Below are 27,540 nucleotides of genomic sequence, written 5' to 3'. Positions count from 1 at the left end.
AAAGGGCAGAGCTAGTCACGTTTCTGAATGCAACCTATTACCAGCCAGGTGTAGTGGCAGCCTCAGTGCAATGGTGTATTAACCATTAAGCAGACTAAGCACGTGCTTAGGGCACCATCAAGTTGAGAAAGAAAGAAAAACCAATGAAGATTTATACAGTATGTAAAAAGAAGGGGGGCACTAATATTGGTCAGTGTGCTTAGGGCACCAGTGAGCCTTAATCCGCCACTGCCTCAGTGGCAGGGACTGAAGGGCAACCTGCCTCTGCCTTGAGCCGCTGCGGAGAGCTGTCTGCCCTACCCAGAGTGTTAACTTGGTATATTGGGGGGGGGGGCGCAGGGCAGGTGCACGAAACAGGTTCAGGTGGGTTGCATCAAGTTATTCTCAAGGGGGCGTGGCCGAGTGGGACCACCAGAAGAGGTGAGGAGGACGGCCCAACATTCAGAGGGGCGGGCGAGAGAGAGGGGCGTGTTTTCGTCAGAGCCCCCCCCCCTCCCAAACGTGGCGTCTTCCGGAACTTGCAAGGAAATGTCTTTGCCTACGACCCGTGGAGCAACTTTGAGCAACGATTACGCATCTTGCGTGTCGTCGTCGTCCCGCCCCCCCCCCCGCATCTTTAGATTCGTTCGTTCCGTTGCTTAAAAGAAAAAGAAATGTTTACGGGCGTTTCCCGTGAGGAGGCTCGCGAAAGCCCAAGGCCGGCGGCCGCTTCGGGAAAGGGACGGCTTCATAACAGTTGGGAAAGCGGGAAAGCCTCGCCGAGAGGTGGTTTTTTGGGGGACCGTTTGGCGGGCGGTCCGTTTGGCGCGCGTTTAGTTTTTAAGTAGCCACGGGAAGGTGAGGCGCAACCTATGCGGAGCCCGCGGCGCGTCCTTAGAAGGCCAAAGGCGCTTCCTTCCGCCGGTACTTCCAAGCCTCTTGGCGTGTTTACTCCCGCAGCGTAAGGAGAGGCCAGCAGCGGCTCCGCCAGTACGCTCGCTGGAATGGAGGAGGGCGGGGAAGGGGCACGCCGAAAGAAAAGCTGGGCTCATGCTTGATGACCGCTAGTAACTCCTCCACTGAGGAGGCAGCCGGCGCAGGAATGCCTGGAACGTGGGCCAAGGTCACCCTGGTTCAGGGGGGCTGCTACGAGCCGAGGGAGGGGGAGGGGGGGGCGAGCGGGCGAAGCCAGAGCCGGTCGAGAGCGCTCCGGTTCCTCCAGGACCAGAAAAGGCTGGGCTGGGCGCGTGGCGGCCTGGCGGATGAAAGCGCTTGGCACGGAGGGAGGCTTTTCAGGAAAGTTCTGCCTCCCGAGGAAAGACGGCGGGAAGGAAGAGAGCAGCAGGAAGCGGTTTTCACACCGAATGGGACTTTTCTGGCGGCGAGCAAAAATAGGACATTAGGAAGCGAGACTTCCTTTACTTAGAACGGTTTCTCATACCTGTATCCGCAATGGTCGTGTGAAAAATTCCTATAACTTTTTGCAAGAGCAAAATGTCTGGAGATTCTCAAGTCCCCAAGCAAATATTCTGCAGGGGGTTATAAGAAAAAAAAATCAAATGGTTTTCCAGTTGTCCCTGCTTAGCAGCCAAAGCAATTTTTGTTTGGATGCATGCTGTACTAATGCTTTCCATTCCTTTCTCCTTATTTGCCCTTTTGAAAGAATGTTGTGGTCCCCCCCCCTTTTTTAAAAAAAGTTTAGTTTCAAGATTATCTCCTTTCTCCCTCTCTTGGTAGTAAAATTGATTAGTTTTAGCAGAATAGAAACATACTAGGGAGGAGGTACAGATGTTTTAACTTAGTTCAAGGTTAACATGAAGTGTAGACTATACACAAGTTCATACAATAGGACAGGATAGTTGTGGAAAAAGTAATACCCATTTAATGAAGCATAAAATATGACTGCAAAACAAATTTATATAAAACAGTATATAACAATGGGATATAGGTGACTTGTTCTCATTGGGCAGGAATTGGATGTTGAAGCACTAGTACAACCTCTCACAAATAAGAACCTACCCAACTTTTACTGGCACTTTTGTTACCTGATCCCCTATGTTGCAGATTTATTGCAATTTTTAATCTTACCTTGCAATGTCAGTGTAATCTAATATGTGTGAGCTGAGTGGACTGATATTACTTCTTCACTTCACCTCTCTCCCAAGAAATATTCTGCAGTGTTATTGGCAATTTGGGTAACCTTACTCCTTCACAAAAAAGTGTGCACATTTCAGCAATTTTTTTAAAGCAGCTGATATCCTCTGAATGCAGCAGCCTGAGAAGTCTATGTATTTTGTCAGGTTATCAGGATTTGGGAGCCATTTGCAATGGTGCCTCTAAAAAGTTGCTTATGAAAGAGTTTTGTGAAATATTGAGGTTTCCATCCTCTGCTCTATAGAAGTCCAAAGAAATCTGTTAAGTTTTACTAGGCTTTTCAGAAGTCATGGATAAGCTGAGGACTGTTATCAGTGGGGTGAGGATATATGTACACCCTTGTGTGTGGAGATGGCATCAGGGATGGATCTATCACCGTTGTATGGTGCTAGTACTAATAGAAAGTCTTCTGTTATTACTTGGAATTACCATCATCACCTTGGTTATATCTTTGTGACTAATCATTAGCATTCAATTTAAGAACCATATTTAGGCAAGATTATATACCCAAGATGGCAAACCTATGGCGCGTGTGCCTGAAGTGGCACACAGAACAATGTCGCCTGGCATGCACAGCATTGCCCGTTCCTCCTCCGGGTTTCTGGCGGGCATGTGCATGTGACGATCAGCTGGTCTTTGTGTTTGCAGCAGTGGTGGAAACTGGAAGAGCTGGTCTTCCATTTTTCAGCATGAGCATGTGCCAGCTGATCGTCACGCGCGTGCATGCCAGTAACCGGAAGACTAGCTGGCCGGCGCACATGCGTGTTCTAGAAACCAGAAGTTCATTTTATGGCACGCGCATGCCCCCTGGGAAGCTCCTCTTCCGGGTTGCATGCACATGCTCCATTTTAGGCACTTGGTGCTGAATAGGTTCGCCATCTCTGTTATATACTATCCATGATCATAGGTCTCTAACATGTTCTTTTACATTCTCCAACAGTGTAGTTGTCACCATTGTAACTGAATCTATCTACTTTGCTGCTGGTCAGCCTCTTCTTTTTCCTTCCACCTTTGCCAGTTGTTAGAGCTTTCTCAAGAAGACATGCAGTTCTCGGCACATCCTGGTACACCCATGTAAAACAATAGTTTTATAAGCTGCACTTACTTCCAATTGTCTTCTGGGTTGAGTCCAAGGTCACTTTTAGGACTGACTATCTCCAGTGGTTTCTGTACCTCCCACCAGATTCAACGGACTGGGCGTGGTTATGTTGTCAGTCTCCTCTGGTTGGACCTTAGAGATGCTTTTTTGTTTTTGTTTTTCCACAGGCATTAAGTAATTGGCACCAAGCATTTACAATGAATAGTATGCCCCCTATGCTTATTTTGTAGTAAGGATGCATTTTGCTTACAGAATGGCACTGTATTGTAGTGTGTTTAGCTTACTTTGCTCTTGTTTTTATTATCAGTTATCCTAGAATGACATGAATGGGCTTATAAAGTCTTTAAATTCATACAATTCAGTGACTTCTCTCTATAGGATCAAGTTAGAATCAAGGCATGAACAATTTCTATTTGCTTACTCTGCCACTGGACTTTTACATAACCAATGTACAGTGTATGTATAACTGAAAAATGAAAAAATTGTGCCCATTTGATTTTGGAATTTGCCTATTCAAGATTTCACATTCATATGGATTTGAAAGAGTATGTTCATATAATTTGAATGTACCAACATACATTCTTTCTAATCTGCTGAATGCTGCTTCATATCACTGCATTGTGTTAGCTTTATTTATTTATTTTATAAGTCCTTCCTATTCACCAGCTGCCTGAAGTGAATAGAAAAGTATCATACATCACTTCTAACATTCCATACTAAGCTGGGATTGTATACATTAAAACATCAGAAACTGGGAATAAGGGAGATGAGAGTACTTTAGTTAAGCACAGAAAATATGCAAAGGTTTTCATAATCCCTTTTGCAAATATATCAACTGCAAATAAGTTAAGCACCATTCCTCAAGGATTAGTTTTAGTTGGTTCAACACCATACTTCACTTGGTGGACTTTTGTTCCTAATTAATAGAGCTAAGTGTTAGCAGCATTATACACTATTAATTGGAGAATTGGATTCACCAGGATCTTGTATTTTGCAAGTTATATAAATTATGTTTAATGAGTTGGGTAAGTCTAATTAATGAGAGTATTCTGCAGAAAGTTGACAGTAGTTTATGTGATGTGTGATATACGCTCTCATACTATGACAAAATTCAACATATTTTTCAGTATTATACAAAGAGACTATGTAGGCTCTAAAACTGACTTTACTGTGAATTAGAGGGTTATGTAAAAAACTTTGATCAAGAATTTAATAAGCCATCTGCATAATGTCATATTTAAAACAATTATAGTTCTTTAGGAAAATTTAAATTAGTAATTACTGGACTGCTCTTATATATGTTGCTATTCCTCAAAAAGACAACTATGTAAAACTTTGAGATATTAACCTTTCACAAACTTTGTAATGTGTATACAGTACTATCTTGTTTTTAGGACAGGAATCTTAAAACAGTTGTCCTTTTTGGGAGAAATCCTCTCACCTTTCTTTTCCTGTTCAGTTTATTAAACCCCCAAGCAACAGTATTTTGTTTCATTATAAGTAGGCTGCTGAGCGTAATAATATAATAAATGCAGATAAGATAAACTTACTTGTGATATAATACCATAGCACATAAAAGACTAAGCAAATGTAGAATGTTAGTGCTTTACTGCCACAGTTATGGAATATTTTGTAAATCAGACAAGAGGGCTGTTTTTATAGAGGCATCAATGTGGAAAACTTGCTTTAGGCTTTCTTTTTGCTCATGGAAGCATTATTTTCAGCAAAATACCTGGGCTTTAGGTAGTCCTCTGACATCTTCATTGGACTCTGTAAACAGGTACTATAGCTGGATATTAGAAGAAACAAAGAAAACAGAAGAAAATACAGCCAATTTCCGTTTTCTTGCTAGATCAGTCATACTAGTCTTCCTAGATCAAAAGCAGATTTTAAGTTGATGTCATTTCTTAGCATATTCTTGATTTTACTCCAAGATGTGTACATAAGAAAGTCTTAGCTCTTCTACTAACGTTTTCTCCCTCCATGACTTGGGATTTGGTAGTTAATTGTCCTTTATTGTAAAATATATGTAAGAGTTGCATCTTGAAAGCTGCAATAACTTTTCCCTTTTTATAAAATACAGTTACATTCAGACTTAGTTTGCAGATAATCTAAGGCAGATGTGCTTTAATTACAGTTTGTAGAATATCCCATAAATGACAGGGGTTGTGTTAATCCAAGACAAGTGACTCGGAAATTCAGCCTTTATTTACAGCCTGTTATGTCAGTTTCATTAAACTAACAGGGCGACATAGGAAAGCTAACTTTGATTTAAGTAAAAAAAAAAAAGGACAGCTACAGTGACTGGTTTTCTGGGTGTGAAAGGTCTTGAATATCCAGCAATGCAATATTTAAAAGTATAGTTTGTATAAGCTACCACATATGCAGGAAGTCTAGTAAATTTTCTGTGTATGCTTATTTAATTAGAACAGTGAATGCAGAGACTGTTTCATATGGTTATATTGAACCATACTTCTTTCATTCCAGTGTATCTATCTTGGTTGTGTCTAACGTCTCACTGATTTCAGTAAGTCTGTTCTTGATAAGTGCATAGATAATTGCCTCCAATCTGGATGCTCTCCCTGAATTCCCTATTCGGTGTAGCTATTGATGAGAGCTCCAAAAAATTGAAGCTCTGAATCTGGGGAGCTCCCAGTTAAGACAAGGATATCATAGATTCAATTATTTCTGTGAATCTTGATTTTGGTTGAAGTTTCTGTTCTCAGCTGACACTTTTGGCCATGTGTGGAGGATATTTGCTGGCAGCATGTTGGGAAGAAAACTATTAGCTTTCTTCCTCCCAAAAGCTCTCTAGCATTGGCCTATGTTAAAAACAAAGCCTTCAAATAGAAGTAACAGGCTTTATGTCACATGTACTTATATGTTTAGTAGATGTTCGCATTCTCCAAAGGAGCTTAGGATAGGAATTAGAGATGTGTTCCAACCACAAGCTTTGCTTTGGGACCCACTGAAATATTTTGGAACAGTATACTTCAATTAGGATTTAAAATGTAGGCAATTGTGAGTTGTGGGAGTTGAATGACCAGATTGGTGTTGGGAAGGAAGGCATGGAGCAGTCTAAGATCTTTTAATGGCCAGTGTGTAGACTGTTGTGTTTAATTCCTTGTTCAATGAAGGAATCCAAATAAAAGCATCCCAGAGCAGATGAGTATTTAACCTCTACTTACATGCAACCAATGAGGAATGACACTCCCATCTTTCTTGTAGTTTATTGGGTAACTATTTTTTTTTTTAAGATTTCTACTTGGATTCATAGACCCTCTTGGGAATTAAGTATCTCATCACATGTTCTATAAACTGGGAGGACAAAAGTAAGTCTTGACCTTCTACCGTATGTGATATTCTTTGAGACACAGGTAGTCCTCCACTTAGAAATACAATTGAGCCCAAAATGTCTGTTGCTAAGTGAAACAGCTAAGTTTTGTTCCTTTTTATGGCCTTTCTTGCCAAAATTGTTACGTGAAATACCGTAGTTGTTAAATCAGTAACATGGTTGTTAATTGAATCTGGCTTCTCCATTGACTTTGCTTATCAGAAGGTCGCAAAAGGAGATAACATGACCCCAGGACACTGCAACCGTCATAAATATGAGTCAGTTGCCAAGCGGCTGATCACGTAACCATGGGGATGCTGCAATAGTCATAAGTGTGAAAAATGGTCATAAGTCACTTTTTTCAGTACTGCTGTAACTTTGAATAGTCACAAATGAACTACCCATAAATCGAGGACTACCTGTATTTGAAAATACAATTTTCAAATCAGCCTCTTGCAACTTCATGAATGTATCCATGTATTTCTTTTGACAACAGTGTGGAAATGATTTGTCAGTGTCTTTTCTAGATGTGCTTTTGAATTCAGTCTGGTCTACAACTCTATGGTTATCTGCAAGATCCATCCAGTCCTGCTTAGTTTCCAGTTCTATACAAGATCAACCAGGTGCAGCCATGTGATCAGATCCAGTGACCTTACAATTAGGACCTCTGGGGGAATCAGTGCAAAAGCTTAAATGTTGCAATGATTTGTTGTAGCTCTTTGGGATGAATGAACCAGTGCATTGCATCAGCAATTTTCAATATCCTTTCTAATATGTTTTCATTTATAAGAGGCAGAAGATTGCTTTATTGGTACTACAATCAGACAGCCTTTGACAAGTGTGGCTGTCTTTTAATCCAGGAAAGACAATCCCAGGAAGATAGCAGTACAATTTAGACTTAGTGCTTTACAGCACTCTCTAAGCTATTTACAGAGTCAGCATATTGCCTCCAACAATCTGGGTCCTCATTTTACCTATCTGGGAAGGATGGAAGGCTGACTCAACTTGAGCCTGGTGAGATTCGAACTGCCAAATTGCAGTCAGCAGAAGTAATCTGCACTACTGCATTCTAATCATTGTTCCACCTCAGCTCTTACTGTGCAAAGGAAGATAGATTCCAATGTTTGAAAATCATTTTCCTGTAAATGGATAACTTTACTTACCTCCCACTGGACATACATTTTTAGTTTGGTGAAGCAAAACTCAACTTTCAGTCCTTTCCAAATGCCCTGTTGAAATGTCAAAAAATCAAAAGCTAAAGTTTAGACACTGGGTCAGAAATTTCAAAGCTCAGAAAACCAAACTGGCATTGGATTTTCTTCCTTCTGTAGAACAATCTGTCACTTGAGCAGAAAGATGAGATTGCTTGTTTTATTTCATTCATGAATTCCTAAATAATAGGATTGACGTATGGCATATTGTTAGAGGTGGTACTGTATTGAGAATCTCTCCCTGCCTTCCAACTGAGAAAAAAGTAAGTTAATTAAACAAGTCTAAAATTTTACTTGCAAGAAGAGGAAGCAAATGTTGCTTGTTAATTTTTGCCCCATAGTCTATTAATTATCAAATCTATATACTGCCTCATCTCACAAACATGACTCTGCAAGCATGCAATGAAACAAACAGTTAAAAAGTCTAAAGCATGCATTAAAAACAGGTAAGCATATAATATAAATAAGACCATGGTAGAATGGACCAAATCCTACATAGTCCTTGAGCTGCAACCTTTCATTGTTTAATGTTACAAAGGCTGATCATCATCATCATCATCATAAGAAATGACTTATGATGGGTCTTCATGCTTTACAACCTTTGTAGAATCCCTATCATGTGATCAAAATTAAGGAGATTGACAACCAGCATTTATTTATGATGGGTGCAGCATCCTGGGGTTATATGATCACCATTTGCAATTTTTCCAACTGGCTTCTGACCAGCAAGGTTAGTGGGAGATGCCAGATTCATTTAATAGCCACACAATGCAACTGTAGCGATTTGCTTAACCATAGCAAAAAATAAATAAAATTGATACAATTGAGTGTGGATTCACTTAGCAACCGCCTTGCCTAACAAGGGGAATTCTGGTTTCAGTTGCAGTTGTATATAACAATCCTTCATGCTCTCTTTTTCCATGGGAGCCTACTGGAAAAATCATGTTTTAAAGAGATTTCCAGAAGGTCAGTAGATTTTGGACTAACCTCATTTCAGGGTGCGAGAAAAGGCTTATCTCCTGCATCCCATCAGATGAAACCCTTCAGCAGACACAATGAGTAAACCTCTTGTCCTGCCAGATCTATTGCTGTGATAAAGTTGCTTATGTTCTGATGTCTGGATTGCTTTGCTTGTATATTAAATGAATACCCTTCAACACTGCTACCAGTAATACAAGAGATACATTGATATGTCAGCCTGCTTTAATACTGGCTCAATGTTAGGAATTCTAATGAACCTTATCCCCAGAACCTTTTACAAGCAATTTGTCTTTTTGTTATTAAGCAAAATATCAAACAAACTGAGAGTAGTACTACTATTCTTGTATGCAAATATAGTATTTCCTTATTTTTAATTTTGTTTTTGTTCTTTTTGAAGTTCACAAATGCATTTCAGGAGTGTTGTAATATGGCCATGGAATGTATACATCAAATGCAAAATTGAGTAATCAGCCGTGCAGGTTTGTTGACATTTGTGTTACAAAAAGATGAATAAATATTTGAGAGATGGAGATAGACCAAGTAGGACATATGTTATCTAGAAAACTAAGGGATGAGTTTGTGGTTTGCCTGTTCATAAAACAATTCAGACTGTGGCCATGAGGGTTATGTTAAAATGCTTTCTAACCTTTGTAAAAGAGAAATATTTTGCATAGTGTTTCCCAACTTAGTGCTCTCCGGAAGTGTTATGACCTATCATTATCAAATAGCCTAGAAATTGTAATTCAATACTTTTGTAAGGTATTCAGTGTGGGAAGCTGGTGAATGATAGTTTGTGTATTGACATATCCATTTGAGGGCTGCAAAGATTTACTTTGTTGATGGATTCAAAAATCAACTTATGTGATTTAGTGTATTAGGAAATAGAACAGGATGTGATACATAAACAAAAAGGCAAAATTGGGCTGATTCATTGTACCAACAAAGGAGAATATTTGTAGCTCAGGGTTGACATGAAGGGTCCTTGGTGTTCTCTGAGCTTGGTTGTTTTCTTGCAGATGTTGCATTACCCAAATTAGATAACATCATTATTGCTCCACTAATGATGTTACCTAGTTTGGGTAATGAAACATCTGCAAGAAAACATCTGCAAGAAAACAACGAAGCTTAGAGAGTACCAACGACCCCTGATTCATTGTACTTCTCTTACTTTATCCCTGCTTTTCATCAATATGGGATAGACTCGAGCAAAAGCTTCAGTTTTGTCACAGGATACTTGCCTTTATTGAACAGAGACCTGATGAGAGGTTCAATAAACCTTTGGCTTTCAACAATCTTGGAAGCGCATAAATCAAGTTCTTCCCTTCTTCTCTACATGCAGTTTAATGGAAAAGCAGTCATTTCACTGATTTTTATTTTGAGTAAGTCATAACACAAGAGCCACTGTTCTCGTTTATGGCTGCCTGTAACGTTCCCGTGGTTTGTCCATGAGGCCAATGTGGAGAAAAGACAGGAGACAACCTTTCTCGGGATGGAGCGATGACCCAGATTGGGGGTCTGAGAGCCCCTTTTATTGAGATAGGACAAAGGCAGGAGGAGCAATAGCATGTGGTAAAAACAGCCTGTAAAAGTACAATTTCTAATCTACTGCTCAGTCTATATATGGTCAAATCCTGGACGTCAATGGTAGGGCACATCTCAGAATGTTATGTTATGCACTATCAAGATGTTATGGGGTTTTAGGAGTTTGTTTTCTCCTGTGTGGTTCAGTGTGACTCTGCAAGCCCTAGTATGAACTAGGCCATGGAGGACACACACCTACACAAGGAACTATATTACAACAGCTGCCCTATGTAAAATATAACTACTGCAAGCAAAGCTAGTTCTTTGTCATGGTTGCTTGTGCCCAATTGCTAAAATTGTAAAAAAAATGTATCTATGGAGACCATAAAGCTGTCTTTCATCAAAGCAAACAATGGTTCTTAACTAATAGTAGTTTCCAAAGTATTGGGTTTTCCCTTATCCTGCTGCTTTAACTTCTTTTTAAGTGGGCATTTGGTAGATTAATTTACCCAAATATTACATTTACCTGATGTCTAATGATATTATTATTATCCGAGTGATATACAAGTAATCCTTGACTTACGATCACAATTGGCCAAATTTCTGCTGTTAAGTGAGACATTTGTTAAGTGAGTTTTGCCCCATTTTACAAACTTTCTTGCCACACTTGTTAACTTTCTTGCCACACTTGTTAAGTGAGTCACTGCAGTTGATAAGTTAGTAATCTGGTTGTTAAGTGAACCTGGTTTCCCCATTGACTTTGATTATCAGAAGGTCACAAAAGGTGATCACATGAACCTGGGACACAACAACGGTCACAAATATGAGCCAGTGGCAGAGCATCTGAATTTTGATCACATGATCACAAGGATGCTACAAAGGTAGTAACTGTGAAAAACGGCCATAAGTCACATTTTTCAATGCCGTTGTAACTTTGAACAGTCACTAAAACAAACTTGTAAGTCAAGGACAAGCCATGTCAAATGTAAATGCAAGTTTTTAAAGCATTTCTTAAAAGGGTGCCAGCACAATTTATAGACCATTTTTTGAGTGAAATGTAGAATGAGTTATTAAACTATTACATAATCTTGCAAGCAAATTTGCTTCTGATGAAATTCATCATCCAAACCATAATCAAAATGCACTCCAATAGGAAATATATTTGTTATATAAAATATATTTACAGGAGACAATTAATGGGGTATTGCAAATCCATAAGATTTTATTAAAATCTTTCAAAATTGGATTAAAATGATTAAATTTGTAAAAAAAAACATTTTGTGCCACTTGCTCAATATGGTATATTAATATTTTCTGCTGAAATTATTACAGCATATTTTTTGCCTCCATTTAACTCTTTAATAAAAGCTGAGGCAAAAAATGGTCTGTATAAAATTTAGAAATGTAAATGTCCATTTAACAGAAGGAATACTTTATGCATAAACTGGAAGTGTTTATAAACTGACCATAAGCAATATAATGAGATGTGTGAATTTCTGCAGATAGACTAAACTTACAGTAATATAATGAGATGATAAATACTATATTGTCATTTTTCCTGCTGTCTATCATCTGAAAATACTAATCTTGCTTAGCTTCAGTATGGAATCTTGAATCAATACAATGGATGTGTTCTTTGTCTTTTTAGCTGTCACTGCAGAAATCTGTATCAAAGAAATACTAGGATAAATAGTTATCCTGGACCATCTGTGCCCTGTTTGATGCTACTGTGGATACTAATAAATCACTATTAGTCCTGAGTCACTTAGCTTCTTACTTATTTTATTGATTTCTATAACAGAAAGAATCTTAAATAGACAATGTTTGCTGATAGTACCTTTCTTTCAAACCACTTCCCTCTCTTTTTCACTTCAGGAAACATCATAGAAAATGAGAAAGACTTCAGTGGTATTGAGAGTAAATTTTCTTTAAGGATACCCGAAAGGCCTGATGAAGACGTTTGCCTCCTAGTTCCTGGACAGGAAACAAGTGTAGCGGATTGCAACTTCAATCATACCAGTAAAACTTTTGTGGTTATACATGGATGGACGGTAAGAGGAGCCAAACATTTGCTTAGCTATTCACTGAAGACTTTTAGTCAGTCTGATATGAGCAGAAACCCAAATAGTGATTTTTAAAAACAACAACAACAAATTAATTGCCAGATGTTTTTTACTTATTTCTGGTTGGGATGGGTATCCTTTTAAGCTCTATAGGTAATCCTTGACTAATGACTGCAAATGAGCCCACTATTTTGGTTATAAGTATGGTCATAAAGTGGCTCATCACAGGACCAGAACCAATTGTACAATTTTTTTTGTAGCAGTCATTAAGTGATACCTGTGACCCAAAGTTCACTATGGGAAGTTTTTCCAAAAGCTGAAAGTAAGTGCCTTTTCCAGAAAAAAATACCATAAACCGTGATCACATGAACATAAGTTACAAATGGCTGTAAATGAAGCTTTGTTGCTGAGCACCCAAAATGCTTTCATATGACTGTGGGGCCCCTGATGTCAGAAGGTCAAATCCTTGTTATAAGTCCCATTTTAGGGGGGGAGTCATCATAATTTATAATCAGCCATAAATTAAGTACTACCTGTATTGTTTTCTGGATCATGTTTGGAAATTACAGTATGTGTTTTTTAAAGGAACTCCAATCTTAGTTTAAGCATCACAATTTGATCATAACTCTTACAAAAAACAACTGTTTTGCTGTATCAGGCCATCTGTTCTAGCATTCTTTTTTTTCAATAGTGCTGAAATCTAATGAGCTATCCTGCTAAGTGGGACATAGCTGTAAAGGCGATCCAAGCAGTTCTATTCATGAAGAGAACTAGAAGCCATTGCTTGGGGAGCAATGAAATAAATTGGAGCTGCAAAGACCTTGTGGCTTAAGCAAGGCATGAATCCATAATAGGGAACTGTTTGTAGCCTTTCCTGTCTGGGAAGAACTAAATGGTCAGGGCCACCTAGAGTTTGCCTAGTTCCAAAGGGCAGACTTGACATAGGGCTTTGATAGCGACCCTAGGCCTGCGTGCCTGAAGTGGCACATGGAGCCATTTCACCTGGCACGCGCAGCATTGCCCATTCCTCTTCCGGGTTCTGGCGTGCATACGCATGCGACGATCAGCTAGCCTTTGTGCATGCGGCAGTGCTGGAAACCTGAAGAGCTGGTCTTCTGTTTTCTGGCGTGAGCATGCGCCCAGCCAGCTGATCAGTGTGAGCGCATGCGAGCCAGAACACTTTTCATCCAATGTGCATGTGCGCACCAGAAACCGGAAGTTCATTTTCCGGCTTGTGTATGCCCTGTTTCCACCTTCACTTCCTGGTCGTGGCCCAGACAAGCATGCGCAAAGTGCTCCCTTTTCAGCATTTGGTGCCGAAAAGGTTTGCCATCACTGACATAGGGAAATAGAAATGGAAACTGGATCTTTTCTAGACTTATCTAGAAAAGCCAAATATCAAAACCAGGATTGTCTTCTTGCAAAGCAAAAGCTCTGCTGTTGCCCTACAGCCACTCCCTGCAGCTTGGGAACATTTTCTTGAGGCTAGCGTAAGTGTATTAGGAAGTCTTTTGCAGTAAGACTGTTAAAGAAACTTGGAGCTCATTTAACTCCGTTGGTCTTATTTTTTTCCACCTGCTAACGTAGCACACACATTTGCATTTCTTAAACTTTATGTTTTCCAAAGGTTAGATGCAAGAGACTTAAGCATTATCCCAGCAGTGTTCTTTGTTACAATAATATGGATTGTAACAGAAGAAATAGGAGACAGGAGTATTTGCTATGTTTGTTGCTTTTTAATTATATATTTAAAAGATGAGATAAAAATCTAATAATTGTAACTATTAATATTAAATAAATGTCAGGTGCAGGAAATCAGGAACCAAGGTTGTTCAAATGAATACAGGTTTAATCCATGATAGTTCACTACAAGTATCTCAACTACTAATGGTCAGGGTACATTGGCAGTAGAAAGAGTGAATGGAATTCAAGGAATGATGGACTTAGATTTCTTGTGGGCACAAAGGGACTCAAAACTGATGATGCACTTGACCCCTCAGCCTGGTCATCTCTTACAACCAGCAGCCATATAACTTCTTCACGGTTCACCCACAAAAGGGCGAACGACAAAAGCGCGCCTGACTAAACCGCGGTGACAAAACCGTGACTTCTAAAGCGCGCCGACGAAAGAGCGCTGAAGCGCGCCGACAACAGCGCGCCGACAGAAGCGCGCTGTAACCCTAAACCTAACCCTAACCCTAAATCTAAACCTAACCCTTACCTTAACTTAAATTGCGCTTCTGTCGGCACGCTGTTGTCGGCGCGCTGTTGTTGGATGAGCCGAGGTGGCGCAGTGGTTAGGGTGCAGTACTGCAGGCCACTTCAGTTGACTGTTATCTGCAGTTTAGCGGTTCTAATCTCACCGGCTCAGGGTTGACTCAGCCTTCCATCCTTCCGAGGTGGGTGAAATGAGGACCCAGACTGTGGGGGCGATATGCTGACTCTGTAAACCGCTTAGAGAGGGCTGAAAGCCCTATGAAGCGGTATATAAGTCTAACTGCTATTGCTATTGCTATCGCGGTTTTAGCGCCGCGGTTTTGTCGGCGCGCTTTTGTCATGCGCGCATTTGTCAGGTCACGCTTCTTCACCACCAAGGTCTGCACGAGATAAAAGAAAATAAACACTTGTTCTTTGCTCAACTTACATAGATTCAGTGCAAATCCGCTCAGTTCTTTCTAAAGTCATCTTCATTTTCACCTTCCCTATATTTCCCTAAGAAATATAGGGAAGGTGAAAATGCTAGAAATCCTCAACAAAAAACTCACAATATTTTGCTTGTTGTCACACAGTTGTTTTTCCAATGCCCTTCAGATAGCCACAACAGCCTGAGGGTTACTTGAAAAAGCAGGCATAATTCCCTAATACTCCATTTTGCAATAAATATATAATGATACTATCCTTTGCACAACTTGGCAGTGAATTTCCTATATTAAAGTATTAATTTTTTATGATTAAAATATAATATGCCCAGGCAACTTTCCCAGTTGGATGTTTTCCACATAAATTCTTAACATGGAAATGTATGTAAGTTTTAGTCTGCTACATCTGTAGAGCACCAGAGTGGACAAGGTTACTATCAGTGCACTCTTAAACTAACCCATGAGCTTGTTTATGGTTACTTTGAAAAATATTTGATGATTATATTTCTTGTCCCTGTAAGTATAGTTAATACCTGTGCTTTGAGATTAATAGTATAGATTGACATAGAGTTTATTGTATTCTAGGTGACTGGCATGTATGAGAGCTGGGTTCCTAAGCTGGTGAAGGCACTGTATAACAGAGAGCCTGATTCTAATGTCATTGTAGTTAATTGGTTAGCTCGAGCCAGTTTGCATTATACAACATCTGCATACTTTACAAAGAAGGTGGGAGAAGATGTTGCTGCATTCGTTGATTGGATGGAGGTAAGCATCTGTTTGCAAGGTCTATACTGCACAATATCTTGTGAGTTAAAGGTGTTGAAAAGCTAGAATCCAAAAGGACATTTCCAAATGAGGAATTTTTGTCCCCTAAAAAAACAGACCTCAGGGTTTTGATTCCATAATGCTAGGTATATTTATTTCTGGCTGAACTGTATTTGAAACTGTAGTTATCAATTTTTTAAAGTTAACATTAAATGGAGCTTCTAGGTGGTCCATTTTCAGCTTCATCACACTTCTTGCTTTTATGCTTTTAAGGGGAACGGCTTGATGACTTTTCGGCACTCCCATCATGTGGCCAGCAAATGCATACTGCATGCAATAAGGCCTTGGAGTGAAAACAATTTATTTCGTTCCTCATTTCTGTGGAGTGATGGAGAAAGGGGTTTTATGGCATAACTCAAGAGTGGAGCAGTTATTTTTACTGTCAGTACATTTCCAATTTGTGAAGGTTATCAAAGCAGAATTTGTGGGTTCTCAGGATGGAGATATAGCTACACTGTACTGCATAGTGAGAGTTACATGTTGGAATGCTTCCTCGTTGGAAAAAAAACATGTCTAACGTATGTAGTATAGCTATCTCCATCGTATTGTTATTCTCTTGTTAATTTTTTTTTAATATGTGGAAACTTCCAAACATTCATATTCCAGTTCTTGCCTGAAAATTTATCTTAGCAATATTTGTACTATTTCTTATGTGAATGAGAATCAATATGATGATTGGAAAGTATAGGTAAGTCCCTATGACCAGAATTGAATCAAACATTTCTTGCTAAGTGAGACAGTTGTTAGTAAGTTTTGTCCCATTTAACAATTTTTCTTGCCACAATTGTTAAGTGAATCACTGCAGTCATTAAGTTAGTATTATAGTTGTTAAGTGAATTTGGCTTCCCCATTGACTTTGCTTGTCAGAAGGTTACCAAAGACATGCTAAGCATCTGAATTTTGATCACATGATCATGGGGATGCTGCAAGTCGTAAGTGTGAAAAATGGTCATAATTCACTTTTTTCAGTGTCTTGGAAAAACTTTGAATAATAACTAAAAAAAATTGTTTTAAGTCGAGAATTCCTTTATCAAATGCAAGTGATGTCAAGCCTTTTAGGTATCAGTTTTGTAGATAAGGGATGAAGATACCTTAATGTTTGCTTATATACTCGCGCCAGACATGCCCTCTGCTTAGTAGTGATGAATACACAGTATTGCTGTTCAAAGCCTCTTAAATAAGGTCTTGAAACACCCAGGAATATATGAAAGCTTGCTATATGGATTGTTAAAGCTGCTGTGTCTTTTTCAAACTATTATGGCTTTGCTGGAAATTAGCCTATAAGGGTGGTTCAGTGGCTAAGATGCTGAGCTAGTCGATCAGAAGGTTAGCAGTTCAGTGGTTCGAATCCCCAGTGCCCAGAGTGAGCTCCTGTTACTTGTCCCAGCTTCTGCAAACCCAGCAGTTCAAAAGCAAGGAAAAATGCAAGTAGAAAAATAGGAACCACCTTTGGTGGGAAGGTAACAGTGCTCCATCTGTCTTCGGCATTTAGTCATGCCTTCCACATGACCACAGAGACGTCTTCGGACAGTGCTGGCTCTTCGACTTAGAAACGGAGATGAGCACCTCCCCCTAGAGCCGGAAACAACTAGCACACGTGTGGGGGAACCTTTATCTTTACCTTTATCCCAGCTATCCCTGAAAGTATTCTTAATACAGTGCTGCTTAACTCCATGCATTCCTTTGCAGTCTCCTTAATTCCAGCATTATAATATAGCCCCTTCAAATTGCCTTCTGAATGCATGAAGCTGTTCTCAGTAAATTTTGGATGTAACAAGCTACAACCAGAATCAGTTCTTGCAGATGGGCAGCCATATAAATTTAATAAACTAATAACTTCAAATGATCTGGAGTGGAGAACTGTCTTCATCTGAAATTCAGTTCTTGGCAGCAATGAGGTGGTGCTGATCGTTGGAAAGCAGACATTGATTTTTTTTTTAATGGCTGTTGATAATGCTCACAAAGGATTAGAGCCATTGGGAAGTTCACTTAAAATGTTAAAATGGTTGCAGGTGGCCTTCTTTCCTCACCTAGGCAGGTGTGTAAAGTTAAAGGTTCCCCTCCAACATGTGTGCTAGTTCCCATCTCTAGATGGCGGTGCTCATCTCCATTTGAAAACCAAAGAGCCAGTGCTGTCTGAAGATGTCTCCGTGGTCATGTGACTGGCATGACTCAATGCCGAAGACACATGGAGCACTGTTAACTTCCTACCAAAGGTGGTTCCTATTTTTCTACTTGCATTTTTACGTGCTTTTGAACTACTAGGTTGGCAGAAGCTAGAACAAGTAACGGGAGCTCATTGTGTAACGCAGGGCCTGGGATTCGAACTGCCGACCTTTCTGATCGACAGTCAGCATCTTAGCCACCAAGCCACATAGACACAAACCGAGTACCTCTTTCAGTGGAGAGTAAACATGAGCATAAACTAGTTCTGATATTTTACATTTTGTAGATAACAGGCTGTAAACGGAGCTCACTTCCCCTCGAGCCAGATCCCATAAGAGGATAAGTGTACACATTTGCTAGCATGCAGTATCTCTAGGAAAATATTTTTCATTGTATCTCCATATCCAAATTCATCCATCCATCTTTCTAAAACATAAATTATTATTTTCTCATCAGAAATGCTTATCTTCTTTTAATACCTTTGGCATAAATGTTCTTCTTATAAATAAAGCCCTTTGGTAGGATGTTGAGCACTGGTGGATTATATTTTCTTTTCTGGCTGCTGTTCTATTTATTTTTGTTGTGACAACATTTATTGTTTGTAAACGTATTTATACTTAAACTTTTTTTAAAAATGTGCTGCTTTGGGCATCGTGTTGATGGAGAAGGCTGAGTTATCAATAATTTAGAAAAATGTCTTAGAAGTTTTTATAAATGCTTTAAGCAAAAAAAAAAACTTTTTAAAAAATCCACTTTTCTTTTGCTGCTCTCAAGTTTTGTCCCTTAGCTGTCTTACATAGATTTTTATGTATTTACATTTTATATAAAACAGTGCAGATTTCCTGCTGCTACTATGATATTTTTGTCCTTGAAGTGAAACTGATAATTTGATTTTTGAATATCAAGCAAGTTAAAATTTGAATTTGAAGCTTAATCTTTTTAAAAAACGATTGTTCTCAGGAGCAGTTCGGTTATTTTCTCAACAACGTCCATTTGCTGGGATACAGCCTTGGTGCCCACGTTGCTGGCATTGCTGGAAGTCTGACCAGTAAAAAGATTAATAGAATTACAGGTACACAAATCATTATTACTATCAGAATAATAACTAGAAGGGGAATTACATTTTTCAGAGCACTAAATATTTTAACATACCATTCTGGCATATGTTGATGGCAACTATTATGAAATGAGGAGCTAATGAACACTGTGTATCTTCCAGCATACATATCATTGCTTTCCCCTCAAGATTGTAAAGAGCCATTGTGTGTTAAAAATCCTCCTCCTCAAAAATCACAAACAAACAAAAAAAAGTAAGTGCCTTAGTGGCAATCTTTGTCCTGGGAAGTCATTGGCTTCAGTAGGATTTATGAACTGAGGATTTCTGCTTTTATAAAAGCAACACATGACCTGTAAAATAAGCTATTTGGATGGCAATCTTAAGCTTTTGGTTTAAATGGGTACTTATTTGAGGCCTTAATTATAACTTTGGAATTAACTGCCTTTGCAGACAATCATGCAATTCATTTATAAATGCTGGAAATTGAATTTTTTTAGAAGAGGTACTTGACATTTCAGAAATATTTAAAGCATTTATATAACATTTGCACAATCCCTTCATGGTTTTGTTCTGTATCAATGAAAAGTTTTTGATGCTTTTTTTTCTTTAAACTTCTTTATATTTGAATTTTAATAACATTGAAATGTTAAAGCATTTATAGTACAGCAAATAAATAAATAAACCATTACAGGTGGTCATCAAGTAATAACCACAATTGAGCCCAACATTTCCACTGCTAAGCAAGACAGTTAAGTGAATTTTGTCCCACTTTACAACCTTTCTTTCCACATTAAGTGAATCACTGCAGTTGTTAAGTTAGTTACATAGTCATTAAAGTAATCTGGATTCCCCATTGACTTTGCTTGTCAGAAGGTTGCAAAAGGTGATCATGTAACCCAGTGGTCTCCAACCTTGGCAACTTTAAGACCTGTGGACTTCAGCTCCCAGAGCTTTGCTGGCTTTGCTGGCTGAGGAACTCTGGGAGTCGAAGTCCACAGGTCTTAAAGTTGCCAAGGTTGGAGACCACTGATGTAACCTATGATACCTGCCAGTTGCCAAAAGTCTAAAATTTGATCACGTGACTGTGGGGATGCTGCAACAGTTACAAGCATGAAAAATGGTCATAAGTCACTTTTTTCCAGTGCTGTTGGTAATTTTGAGTGGTCACAAAATAAATGCTGTAAGTCAAGGATTATATATATTTTTATGAAAGTTTGTTTTGGGCAGAGTACCTTGGGCTTCACTTTGACTGATAAATTCGAGTATTGCATGCTGTTTTGGGCACTGTCCAATTATAGCTGAGTTCTTGTTGTTTATTCTAAAACTACAGCCTGCTTCCTTCCTTGTTTCTTCAGGACAGCTGTTTGGTGTAGTGGCTAAAGCACCAGACTAGAAACTAGGCGATCAGGTGTTCTAGTCCCACCTTAAACATGAAAGCCAGCTGCGTGGCTTTAAGACCACACATTTTTAGCCCAACTTACCTGTCATGGTTGTTATGGGGAAAATAGCAGAGGAAGGTGTATTATATATGTTTATTGACTCAAGTTATTCATAAAAAGAATAAAGGCAAAATATAGATAAATTTCTCATTTGCCAGACAGCATTGTAAAACCCAATAAATTGTAAAACCCAATAAATTGTAAAACCAAAAATAATATTGATAGGAAATTTGGCACCAATAATGAATAAAAATATGGACCATGTCTGCAAATTTTATCATGATGCTACCAATGGCATCCAAAGGTCAGCGGACCAATAACATGTCTCTTTCTTTTACTCTGTCACCTTAAGGTTTAGATCCTGCTGGGCCCCTCTTTGAATACGCTGAGGCGTCTAGGCGCCTTTCTCCAGATGATGCTGTCTTTGTGGATGTCTTGCATACTTACATCAGAGGCTCCCCAGATCGCAGCATTGGTATACAGCAACCGGTGGGCCACATTGATATCTATCCCAATGGAGGTAGCTTCCAGCCAGGTTGCAATTTAGCTGAAGCCCTGCGCCTGATTGCTGAGAAAGGCTTTCAAGGTAAGTTTTCAAATCTGAGTGGCCCCATTCCAAAGATATGCATGTGATACTTTGGCTATAGTGATAGCTCATCCAGTGTAGCATGTAAAAGGCAAAACTATATGATTGGTTGTGCTTATCTATGTGTAGTCAGTTATAGATGCCCACTGTTATGCTCAGATATTCAGTCTAGACCAGGGATGGGGATCTAGGCTCTTTTATGATCTGAGAACGTCAACTCACAGAATGGCTCAGGAATTCTGGGATTTGAAGTCCATAGATCATAAAAAAGTCATAGTTTCCCACCCCTGGTGTGGACTGCCCTTAATATCTTCCCTCTCTTCCTTATTGTAGCAAATACAATGAGCTATAGATCATTGTGGTTATTATCACCAGTATTGTATAATTCCTAATTGGAGGACACTATTGATAAGATTAGAGGGATGCGGTGGCTCAGTGACTAAGACGCTGAGCTTGTCAATCAGAAAGGTTGCCGGTTTGAATCCCTAGTGCCGCATAACGGAGTGAGCTCCCATTACTTGTCCCAGCTTCTGCCAACCTAGCAGTTCTAAAGCATGTAAAAGTGCAAATAGAAAAATAGGAACTGTTCTGACCCCTCCCCCTTCTCCGTCCAGGAATGAAAGCCAAAACAGACGTACGAAAGAATGTTTTAATCAGTTCAGACTCTTGTTGCCTGCAAGCCCAAAATAAACAAAGAGATAATCACTCTGGCAAAAGGTCCTATAAACATACGTAGCACTGCAAACAGGCTTCTCACAGCAAACCTACTTCCCCAAGTTGGTTTCTCTTAATTCGTGAATGTGAATGAGAACATTGACTCCTACAAACAGGGCGTGGCACAAACTGTCCCTTTTATAATCAGGAGAAGATCTTAATCAGCATCAGCTAAGCACAGTCATCTACAATTACGCAGTTGTTCCTTCCGTCTTTGACGGGATGCATCCTGAAACAACTCACAAGTGTTTTCCTGAACACTCCCTCTGATCCAATGCTCTGCCGCCACCTGGTGGCCAACCAGTCTCTCCTCGCCCTGCTCGGAGTCGACAGCCTCCTCCAAGCCGACTCATAAGACCCCTCGCTGTCGGAGTCTGGCGGCAGCTCCAACGGCTCCTGCCGAGCCATAACAGGAACCACCTTTGGTGGGAAGGTAACAGCATTCCGTGCGCCTTCGGCATTTAATCATACTGACCACATGACCACGGAGACGTCTTTGAATAGTGCTAACACTTCAGCTTTGAAACGGAGATGAGCACCACCCCTAGAGTCGGGAACAACACATGTGCGAGGGCAATCTTTACATTTATTGATAAGATTTAATGCAGGAAAGGGAAAATAGCAGCCAAGTAGAGTGAAATAGTACTGAAGAAGCAGTGAAGAAAAACAATGGCATTCAGTGTGACTAAAAATGAACATTTTCTTCACAATTGAAATATTTTTCCGAGGGTGAGAGAATTCTCACCAAATTTGTTACATTGGAGAACGTCTGGTGCCGATTTGCTTATCGTAATTGATGAACAATAGAAATGCGTCTCTTTGTTGTACAGCTTATGTCATTTTTTCCCCCCTAAGAGTCTGATCAGCTGGTGAAATGCTCTCATGAACGCTCCATCCACCTCTTCATTGATTCCCTCTTGTATGAAGAAAAACCAATCATGGCGTACCGATGCAATTCAAAAGAAACATTTGAAAGAGGGCTTTGCTTGAGCTGCCGAAAGAACCGTTGCAACAATTTAGGGTATGAAGTCAAAAGAGTGGGAAGCAAGAAGAGCAGCAAAATGTATCTGAAGACCCGTGCACATGCCCCTTATAAAGGTATTTGTGATCTGCTGCAAACCTTTTATTTTTAGGTCATGAGTTTGCCACTGATGGAATATAGCAAGTGAAAACAAACTAATTTCAGAACAAATTGAACAGAAAGGACTCTTTCGCAGACCTCATTGAAATAATAACATTCTTCTTGATCAAAGTCTGATTTCATTATAAATTTAAGAACGATAGACTTACTAGATTCAAATGAGGCACTTGTTTTAATTAATCCTACTATTGAAATTGAAAATTAAGCAGTTCATATCAAATGTGATAGTGTTTGTATTTCTCAGGTGCATAGTAAGTTCGAATATCAATCCAGTGGCCTGATTTTTTGTAAGCAAATACAAATATTCTGAGGCAGGATCCCCCAAAGTAGCCAATATCAATTCCTAATGCTCGATGAGACCATTCATTATTGATATTAGGTTGTTGTTATGTGTGAGTAATCTACAGTTAGATTCACAATCTAAGACTTGTAGAATTGAAGTCCTAACCAAGGACCTAAGAATTATTAGAGTGGAGTCTATAAATACATGTATTCATATGGTTGTTGAACATCAGCCAGCTGTTTAGACTAGATTTGGCATTTTTATCTATCTGAGTCCTTCCCAAGGACTGCCATAGGAAGATGTTATTTGATGCTACTGTTATTTGCAGTGCTATTTATTAAAATAGCAACGGTTCAATTATTTTCATATAATAAATGTTTTTTTTTTGGGGGGGGTGTTTCCAGCATATACTTCAAAATCTCATAATAAGAGACCCTTCATTCGGATTTATAACTGGATGCTTTTTACATTATTGCAGAATAGAATTTATACTTAGATAATTTATAGTTAGAATTAATCCATTGTAGTAATAGGAAGAAACATCTTTATCTCATATAACCATACTTAGTATTGCAGTACAGAATTCCCAAATAATACTTTGATCTGATCTTCTGACTTTGTGGGAAATTAGATGGAGAATATCAGCATTTTATACCACCCCCCTCCTGTTTTGGGGGGCAGGGCAACTTTTAAAAAACTTAAGAAATGTCTACAAAATTACTTTCCATTCTTAAGCACAAAACAGCAGAATTTATTAATAATATTTTGCATATTTTGCTTTCAGTCTTTCATTTCCAGGTCAAGATACATTTTTTTGGAAAATTGAACATTACCAAGAGAAATGAACCATTTCTTATTTCTTTTTATGGCACCAAGAAGGAAAGTGAGAACATACCGTTTGTAATGTGAGTATCAGCTGAAACAGCTGCCTACACATTTATCAATATACTGTTGCATTTTAAAATATCTTCCTATTGGCTGCAGAAGTTGCTTGCAGAGTCATTTGAGAATGGTTCCTGCATGGGCACATTGAGGGTTTTCACTGAAGGATGATGTACATTTTGTTCCATTTAATTGTTCCTAATTGTTCCGTCTTTTAGAATCTCAGATAACTTTTTGTATTTTATGCAAAATATGTATGAGAGAAGTGAGTGTCACTTTTGTCCTACCCACCGCCTCTCAAGGAAGTGTGCAAAAGAGATAATATTTATGCTTTTGACACACCCCGTAAGCACAAAGAAGGAAAAGTTGATTGTGTCCAGTTGCTCTGTTTGGAAATGTACATTTGTATATAGAAAGCTGTACAAATGGTGGCTACCCATGATGCATTTCTTCTTGGGTGAAATAAAATACGTATCTGATGACCATAGGATTAAACCTTTTGCTTACAAAGGCAAGGAGCTAAGCAGCAGTAAAAAAAAAAAAAAAAAAAACTATGAAAGATTTAATAGTTTAATGATCACGTGCCACAAATCAGTCATTTGTTAAAAGCCAATCTGGTAAAATGCTCTCTGGTTGAAAATCTGTTATTTTCTAAGAAAGCCTATTGGCACATTCTAGCTCCCCGATAAATGTTTGAAATTAAAAGTATATATAACTGGCGTTTACCACTCATGTTGGATATAGCATGGGATCTAGCAGGCGTAATAAAGAATGGGATTACAGGTTGTATGTTTTAATCTGAATTATCTCAATTTGCAGTCACCCATAGTTCTGTTGCCAGCTACTATCTTGGCATCTAATGGGCATGTACGTATCTGTGAATGAAAGGGATCTGAAAAGAAGAGGTTTGTGAAATAGGCAGCTATATAAATTGGACAAATAAGTAAAACTGATGCTCCTTGAGATACCTCTCTTTGAACTTTATATGAATGCTTCCATGAAGATTATAGCAACTTCCCCTGACCCAGTGCCCTCCAAATATATTGAGAGTTCAGCTCTTCCATTTCCAGCAGTCTCTTGTGTTAGAGTGGTATCATATCTGGAGGATACTAAGTAAGGAAATGAACATTTATAATAGCAGGCCAACTTTGCTTGGGTAACAGGTTATTCCAGCTTTTAACTGGCATGCCAAGGGCTACCACTCTGAAAAGGAGTGAGTCTGCATCGAAAAGATTCAAAGGTCGGATCAAAACAATATTTAAATTAATTATAATAACTCATGTCATTATGCAAGGAACTTCTTGAGGTAGAAGGAGAACATGAAGTGATGAGGAAAAGAGAAGTCTTGGAGGGCTTTTCAGCTGGTCAGGGAAGAAAGTTGGATGGATGTAGTAGCTGCTAACCAGGATTAGAGAAACCAGGAGAGACAATGGTGGTGGAATGGAGGACAAGATGTGGGAGGTTGGGCTGGTATATCTGAAATTTAGCAGGTAAGAACCAAGTAATGGAAGTTGTTGGAAATGGCATCTGTTGTTGAAAAAGGAATAGGCTCCTGAGCAATGTTCCCTCTAATTTTTTTTTCAGTGTGAGCAGAAAAGTATAGTGTTTGAGCGGCATATTTTCATGCCTGAGCACCTGAATTTTTTTCACAGATGTCACCTAAGACAACAACAAAATCAGTATTATTTGAAACTCAAAGTTATGTTTATTCAAGGTACCCGCTTAATTAAAAGTGTTATATAATATCAGTATCACTTAACGACGCTCCTGCTTAGCAACCAAAATGGGGTGCAAGGGTCTTGTAACAACAGCTTTAAGACTTGCGTGCTTCAAATGCCAGACTTTCTGAGCCAACATTTTGAGTTTCAAATAATACTGATTTCCTCACGTTTACTTTACAGAAATCTCTGCGCGGCAGTTAGAAACTGCTGCGCGGGGGTTTCTTTCCACATGCGCGGCTGCGCAGCCGTGCACCTTAGAGGGAACAGTGCTCCTGAGGTGAGTTGAAGACAAGCACTGACTGAACTTGTATGTGGTTTCTTTTTTAAAACAGGCCTGAGATCTCCACTAACAAAACAAGTTCCTTCCTGGTGTGTACTGAAGTTGATATTGGAGAACTGCTTATAGTAAAACTTCAGTGGGAAAAAGAATCTTTTTTCAGTTTGAGATGGTGGGATACCCCTGAATTTAGCATACGAGTAGTCAGAATCAAGGCTGGAGAAACCCAGAAAAAGTAAGTTTATTTTTTTTTCTTTTTTTTTTTTTTTGTGGTCAATCATTTTGTCACCATCCAAGTTTACTGATTATCTTGAGTTCAGTTTTGTTCTTCCAAGGCACTTACTTCATGGAGGAGAATGTTTTTCATTGTCTTCTCTCCATTAACAGCTTACTTATGCAAATGGGAGCAGATACAACAAGGAAGAGGACATGACTATTCCCTATTTCACAACCAGAATGCTCTAGTTTCAACTCACACAGCCTCTTCGAATCACTATAAATAATACTAACCTTTAATTTATTGCTGATAATAATAATAATTCACTCTCCCTTTCAATACTATGAAGCAGCATGACAATTTTCCAACTCTCATCTGTATCTTAGAAGTTAATGATATGTTCTCTAGAGTGCTAGGTGCATAGTAAACAAACAAAAGTGACGTTGGAAATATCTTTTTGCCCAGGATACCCTTATTAATGTCATGGTACAGAGATATTACGGTAACACAAATAACCTTGTAATTGCCTTTGCCTACATGGGAGGTTGGGAAATTTTCTTGAATAGTAAAATTGATCCAGAATTACAAAAACTGATGGAGAAGCTGTAGATCAAATGCCTTGAAATATGCCTAGTTTTTTTCAGATATGTGGTACATTATGCATTTGGTGGCAATTTTTGTATTTAATATATGGAATCAGATTGAGTTATTGATTTTGCATGTATTTATAGATCTTATTTTGCTTGTAGGCTATGATTGATTTGATAATAATGATTTCCTATTTGTAAACAGTTCAGTTCTGATAGGCATATCTGATAAATACTCATCTAACTGTAAATGAATATTATAAAAACATGTAGTAGATAATTGTTCTTTTAAAGTTTTGGACTAACCAATCAGTTAAACAATGCTTTGTCAGAACTTCTATTTTACATTTAAAATATAGTTGAGATAATGAAATATGGCTTTTTGGATGATAAGTTTATAGCTACTTCAGCAGTTCTCTTTATTGTGCAGGGTGATGTTCTGCTCACAGAATGGATCCTCTTTTCTCCAAAAAGGGGGTAAAGCTGCAGAATTTATGAGATGCAATATGAAAAAACATAATGACACAGATTCATGGTAAGAATTCTTTCATTGTTCTCAAATAGTAAGAGGCAAGTGCTTTGGACAGAAAATTGTGTAACATACTTTCTGTTTCTGATCTTTTTCTGCTGCAGGCTGGGTTGCAGTGATAAAGGGAATTCTATA

At 38.8% G+C, this 27,540-nt stretch overlaps 1 protein-coding gene across 1 annotated transcript in view; it reads left to right on the top strand.

Annotated features, from left to right (window-relative positions):
• Window positions 1-27,540, top strand: part of LPL (lipoprotein lipase) — a 40,168-nt gene that overhangs the window by 760 nt on the left and 11,868 nt on the right. The window contains exons 2-9 of the mRNA XM_032213696.1: window positions 12,155-12,330; window positions 15,567-15,746; window positions 18,933-19,044; window positions 20,821-21,054; window positions 22,624-22,866; window positions 23,977-24,097; window positions 26,128-26,307; window positions 27,307-27,411. Coding sequence (XP_032069587.1) covers window positions 12,155-12,330; window positions 15,567-15,746; window positions 18,933-19,044; window positions 20,821-21,054; window positions 22,624-22,866; window positions 23,977-24,097; window positions 26,128-26,307; window positions 27,307-27,411 — 1,351 coding nt within the window. The remainder of the gene's footprint in view (window positions 1-12,154; window positions 12,331-15,566; window positions 15,747-18,932; window positions 19,045-20,820; window positions 21,055-22,623; window positions 22,867-23,976; window positions 24,098-26,127; window positions 26,308-27,306; window positions 27,412-27,540) is intronic.

Source organism: Thamnophis elegans, chromosome 3 (genome assembly GCF_009769535.1).
Source record: "Thamnophis elegans isolate rThaEle1 chromosome 3, rThaEle1.pri, whole genome shotgun sequence".
NCBI classification, from domain to species: domain Eukaryota; kingdom Metazoa; phylum Chordata; class Lepidosauria; order Squamata; family Colubridae; genus Thamnophis; species Thamnophis elegans.
Note: the sequence above shows the minus strand (reverse complement) of the source record. Positions and strands in the feature narration are given on the sequence as shown.